General features: G+C 50.1%; 1 protein-coding gene across 1 annotated transcript; it reads left to right on the plus strand.

Moving 5' to 3' along the window:
- Positions 1-234: 234 nt before the first annotated feature.
- Positions 235-5,526, plus strand: LOC105179098. Its single transcript, XM_011102693.1, has one exon. It carries the CDS (start codon positions 235-237, stop codon positions 5,524-5,526), a length of 5,292 nt encoding a protein of 1,763 aa, XP_011100995.1.
- The last annotated feature ends 422 nt before the right edge of the window (positions 5,527-5,948 follow it).

Here is a 5,948-nt window from a genome sequence, read left to right on the forward strand (position 1 = left end):
GACCGAACTCCTAGATCGAACCAATTTCATTCGACCAAACTAACTTGAGCGTCGGAGGGTCATAGTCGGGGACGTGCCCGACGAGCACACGGTTCGTGTTTTCATTCTCAGGGAACTCGAAATCTGGTCTTGGACGAATAGGCGCTTCGAGTAGAGATCGCATCACGAGATCGCATATTTCGACCCGGATCAGTTGGCGCCGTCTGTGGGAACATCTGAGAATTCCTTAGCATAATGAAAGGTTCGTCGAGGAGAAACGCCGGGGAAGAAGAAACTCCAAGGAAAGGGGCGGGAGCAACCATCCAACTAACCCCTGATGAGTTACAGAAAATGATAGAGGAAGCCAGCCGGAAAGCAATCGTGGAATATGAAAGAAGAACTGCGACCCCCCTGGTCAAGGAAACAGCGAGGAGGCAACTGTTCGAGAATGTGGAACCGCTCCGAGAGTCAAGAATACAGGGCGGACAGGAGCATCGCAGTAAACGACCAGCGTCATCCGACGCTGGCTCTAGCAGTCATAGTCGTGCGAAGAGAAGGGAACTGGTAATCTCGAGAGCGGAGGTAGAAAGTGTGGGAAAGCAGATAGAGAACCTTAACAGACAGATAGATGAACTCAAAAAACGAGGAGAAATAGTTGCGCACAACAAAAATTCACCCTTTAGCAACAACGTCCTGGTCCAAGTGGTGGAACCCGGCTTCCGAGTACCCGATTTGCCAAGATATGATGGAACTAAGGACCCCTACGAACATGTAGCGGCCTTCGATATGGTTATGAACTTATACGGGCAGCCAGGCCCAATCATGGCCAAGTTGTTTGCGACCACATTAACTGGAAAGGCACAAGAATGGTTCACCAACTTACCTAGGGGAAGCATTGATTCACATGAGCAAATGATCCAGAAATTCTCCTTCCACTTTGCAAGCCGAAGGAAGCAAAAGAGATCTGCCACCCATTTATTCACCATACGGCAGAGAGAGGACGAGACATTGAAGAGTTTCGTAGGGAGATTCAATAACGAAATGATAGAGATACAAGATCTGCGTATAGATATGATGGTCAGTATTTTGATTCACGGTTTGAAAAAAGGCCCGTTCGCATCCGCGCTTGCACGCGACCCGCCTGGAGATGCCGAGCAGCTCATGGCTCTAGCCCAGAAATACATAGACGAAGAGGAGATGAATGCGATGAAGGACTATGAGCGGAAGGAGCGCGAGCAGATGTACAGGAAGCCGAACGAGGCAAGAGAGGTCGGGGGAAGTAGACAGAAGCAAGAAAAGCAAAGGGAGCCCAAATACATTCCCAAATATAACAACTACACCCCGCTGCCAATGTCGCGGGAAAAGGCGCTGATGATGGTCGAGAATGCGGATGTTCTCAAATGGCCAAGGCACACTAGATATACACCCTCCAAGAAATTTTCCAACAAATACTGCAGGTTTCACCGGGAGAGAGGGCACAACACGGAAGAGTGCTTCCAATTGAAAGACGAAATCGAAAGGTTAATGAGGCAGGGGTACTTTAGAAACCGAGTCCCCCACAATTGTAGAACAGGCAGGGAGGAGCCAAGGAGAAGCAGGTCGAGGAGCAGAGACAGGAACCCGGGGCCATCGAAGTCGATACACGCCCAAACCACCCCAAACAACGCGCCAACTAAAGGAGTAATTTACACGATTGCAGGGGGATCTAGCTCGAGTAGCTCGAACAGGGATAGGAAGAGATGCGCTCGAACTTCGAACTCAAGCCGAGGGAAAGAGTTCGTACTGAAAAGCCATCTCCTTAGCAGCTCTGATAAGCCCGAGGAGACGGGGGAGATGAACGACCCGATCGTCATCAGACTCGACATAGCTAATTTCACAGTTCACAAGGTCTTAGTGGACAGCGGGAGTTCCGCAGATATCATCTTCAAAAATGTGATCGACAAAATGGGCTTGGAAAATCTTCGGTTGGAGCCGGTCAAAACACCGCTAGTCGGTTTTGGCGGAAGTGAAGTAACGTCCTTAGGAATGATCGAGTTGCCAGTATCCATAGGGGACGAGCCCAGGCGGAGGACCACAATGGTAAAATTTTTGGTAGTGGATACCCCATTTGCGTACAATGTGATATTGGGCAGGCCAGGACTGAACTCATTCAGGGCAGTCATCTCCACCTACCATATGAAGGTGAAGTTCCCAACGGATCGCGGGGTAGGAGAGGTAGCGTGCGACCGGAAAGAGGCGCGGAAATGCTACAATCTATCACTGAAGGGAGAACCCGAGGCGAAGAAGAGAAGAGTGAAAGAAGACGCTGAACCTCGGCCCTACGAGCCGGAGCACCTAAAGCCCAGTGAGGAGTACAAAGTCGTCCAGCTCACTCCTGATGAGCCGGACAGAACCACCAGGATAGGAGCGAGCCTGAAGGAGAGAGAGGTGGCCATGATTGAATTCCTGAAAGAGAACATGGACGTGTTCGCGTGGGGTCCATCTGATTTCACAGGAATCGACCCTGGGGTGATCGTGCATAGGTTAAATACAGACCCAGCGATGCGACCTGTGCGACAAAAGAAGAGGTCTTTCGGGAGCGACAAAAATGAAATCATCCGAAAAGAAGTGGACAAGCTGCTCAATGCCGGGTATGTAGAGGAGATTCAGCACACCGATTGGCTATCTAACGTGGTACTTGTCCCCAAATTCGCAGGGAAATGGCGAATGTGTGTGGACTTCACGGATCTGAACAAGGCGTGTCCCAAGGATCCCTACCCGTTGCCCCGGATCGATGTCATGGTGGATTCCACCGCAGGTTACGAGATGTTCTCAATGATGGACGTGTACCAGGGGTATCACCAGATCCACATGGCGGAAGAAGACAAGGACAAGACTTCGTTCATCACGGAAAAAGGAATCTTTTGTTACAATATGATGCCGTTTGGTTTAAAGAACGCAGGAGCTACATACCAGCGCCTGGTTAACAAGATGTTCGGAGACCTGCTCGAAAAGACGATGAAGGTGTACGTGGATGACATGCTCGTAAAAAGCAAGAGGTCGCGGGATCACCTCACCGATCTCGCCCAGGCGTTCGCTATCATGAGATCATACGGGATGAAACTCAACCCAGACAAATGCACGTTTGGAGTAGGTGGAGGAAAATTTTTAGGATATATGGTTAGCGAACGGGGAATCGAAGCTAACCCGGAGAAAATTCGAGCCATCATGGATCTGCGCTCTCCAGCCACGATCAAAGACGTCCAGAAGTTGACAGGGAAAATCACCTCTCTCGGAAGGTTTATCTCGCGGTCAGCTGACAAAAGTCTCCCTTTTTTCAGGATTCTGAGAAAACCCAAGAACTTCGAATGGAACGAGGAGTGTGAGAAGGCCTTGCACGAGCTGAAGAAGTACCTGACGACCCCTCCCTTGTTAGCGAACCCGAAGGAACACGAAGAACTGTTCCTCTACCTGGGCGTATCGGAACATGCAGTCAGCTCGGTGTTGGTGAGAGAAGAAGGAGGTCAACAGAACCCCATCTATTACGTAAGCAAAATGCTCCAAGGGGCCGAATTAAGATATACGGAGATGGAGAAGTTGGCACTCGCGCTCGTGGTCACCGCTCGAAAGCTACGACCATACTTCCAATCGCATAAGGTGATCGTGCTAACGAACTACCCCCTGAAGCACATAATGTTGCGACCCGAAGCGTCAGGTCGATTGATCAAGTGGACGGTAGAGTTGGGGCAACATGACATAGAATATCGACCTAGGACGGCCCAAAAAGCACAAGTACTAGCAGATTTTGTGACAGAGCTAGCAGGTGAACCCGATCTACCCAGAATGGTCGAGGAGCAAACCTCCAAATGGATGCTACACGTAGATGGAGCCTCGAACGCCAACAATGGAGGGGCCGGAGTATGGATACAGGGGCCGAAGGGAGTCAAGATCGAAGCAGCCATTCGTCTGGCCTTCCCCGTGACCAACAACGAAGCCGAGTACGAGGCGCTCGTACTGGGACTAGAGCTCGCCTTCCAGGCGGGCGCCCAAGATTTGGAGGTGTACACGGACTCTCAGTTAATCGCTCTGCAGATCGAAGGGGCGTATGAGACGAGAGAGAAAACCATGACAACTTACAAGGAAATCGCTCAGCAATGGATGAAAAAATTTGACAGATGTTCGGTTTTGCAGGTCCCAAGAGCAGAAAATGACAAGGCAGACGCCTTATCCAAGTTCGGGGCTGCCATGGATGGGATTGGAGATCGCAAGATCACGGCTCTGGTTCGAGCACGACCAAGTATCGCAGGCGGAAGGGAGGTGCAGACGGTCGCAGAACCTGAATCATGGAAGGACGAAATTGCCAAATATCTTAAAGACGGCACCCTGCCTCTTGACCCCATTGCCGCTAAGAGAGTCAAATTCAGAGCCACCCGATTCACTATGTTGTCAGGACAGCTCTATAAGCGAACGGTAGATGGACCTCTCCTGAAGTGTTTAGATGAGGAGAGAGCTCTATATGTTATGCGGGAAATTCATGAAGGGAGCTGTGGAAACCACTCTGGAGCAAGGTCGTTGGCTCAGAAGATAATACGTCAGGGATTCTATTGGCCCACGATGGCAAAGGACGCCAAAGAGCTAGTGAAGAAGTGTGAAAGTTGTCAAAAATACGCATCCCTTATACACCAACCCGCGACCCCGGTAGAGCCGATCAAAATAGCCTGCCCATTCGACCAATGGGGGATCGACATCGTCGGACCTTTTCCCCCTGCACCAGCCCAGAAAAAATTCATCATCGTGGCGGTAGAGTATTTCACCAAATGGGTCGAAGCGGAAGCGGTCGCTAAAATATCTGAGAATGAAGTCATCAACTTCGTTTGGAAAAATATCATCTGCAGGTTTGGTCTGCCTCGCATACTAATTTCCGACAATGGGACGCAATTTCAGGGGAAGAAGATCACGGGATGGTGCAAGGAGCTCAAGATCGCACAGCACTTCACGGCAGTTGCGAACCCGCAAGCCAACGGTCAAACTGAGGTGACCAACCGAACAATCCTCCAGCATTTGAAAACACGGCTAGACAGTAAAGGATCATGGGCTGAGGAACTACCCGGGGTCTTATGGGCTTACAGGACAACACCTCGCACCGCAACAGGAGAGACCCCGTTCTGCTTAGTATATGGAACGGAGGCTATCATTCCAGCAGAGATCGGGGAGGAATCTCAGAGAGTGGCAATGTATGACCCCGAGGCTAACCAACAGGAACGAAGCTTTGATCTCACCATGATCGAAGAAAAGAGAGATGGGGCGTACGCTAGGATTCTGCACCACAAAGGATTAATGATGAGAAGCCAAGGCCGAAGAGTTCGACCGAGAGAACTCCAGGTGGGGGACCTCGTGCTTAAAAAAGTCGAAGTCTCGAAACATGTAGGTAAACTAGAACCCCCATGGGAAGGACCGTTCAAGGTGGTGGAAATCAAAAAGAAAGGGACGTATAAGTTGCAAGACATGCAGGGGCGAAGTCTACCACGACCATGGAACATCCAGAACTTGAAAAGGTTCTACGCATAGCCTCGAGAGATCGCAGAAAGGGAGATCGAACCAGGAGCCTGCGAAAGGCCATCAACAAGGAGATCGAACAGGAGCCTGCGAAAGGCCATCAACAAGGAGATCGAACCAGGAGCCTGCGAAAGGCCATCAACAAGGAGATCGAACCAGGAGCCTGCGAAAGGCCGAATAGCAGATTAAAGGTTAGGGGGGCGGTGCCCCGAATCACCAGATTGAACAATGCTATTGTATAAACATTTGTATCCACTGTAAACTCGCGTTAATTCGATTTATAAAATTATGCGCACCTTTGTTATGCCCTTTCACGCTCATTTGGTTTATAAACTCATTACGTCGCTTATCTTTTTTCTAATCGCAACATACCAATCTGCCAAGACCAAACGCGAACTGAGAAAGACGCGTCCAAAAATGCGCACTGAAAAAGA

This window comes from Sesamum indicum, unplaced genomic scaffold (assembly GCF_000512975.1).
Source record: "Sesamum indicum cultivar Zhongzhi No. 13 unplaced genomic scaffold, S_indicum_v1.0 scaffold00121, whole genome shotgun sequence".
Taxonomy (NCBI): Eukaryota; Viridiplantae; Streptophyta; class Magnoliopsida; order Lamiales; family Pedaliaceae; genus Sesamum; species Sesamum indicum.

What these genes read in the sequence shown, in the direction of transcription:
- LOC105179098 (XM_011102693.1), top strand. Translation starts at nt 235, where the DNA reads ATGAAAGGTTCGTCGAGGAGAAACGCCGGGGAAGAAGAAACTCCAAGG.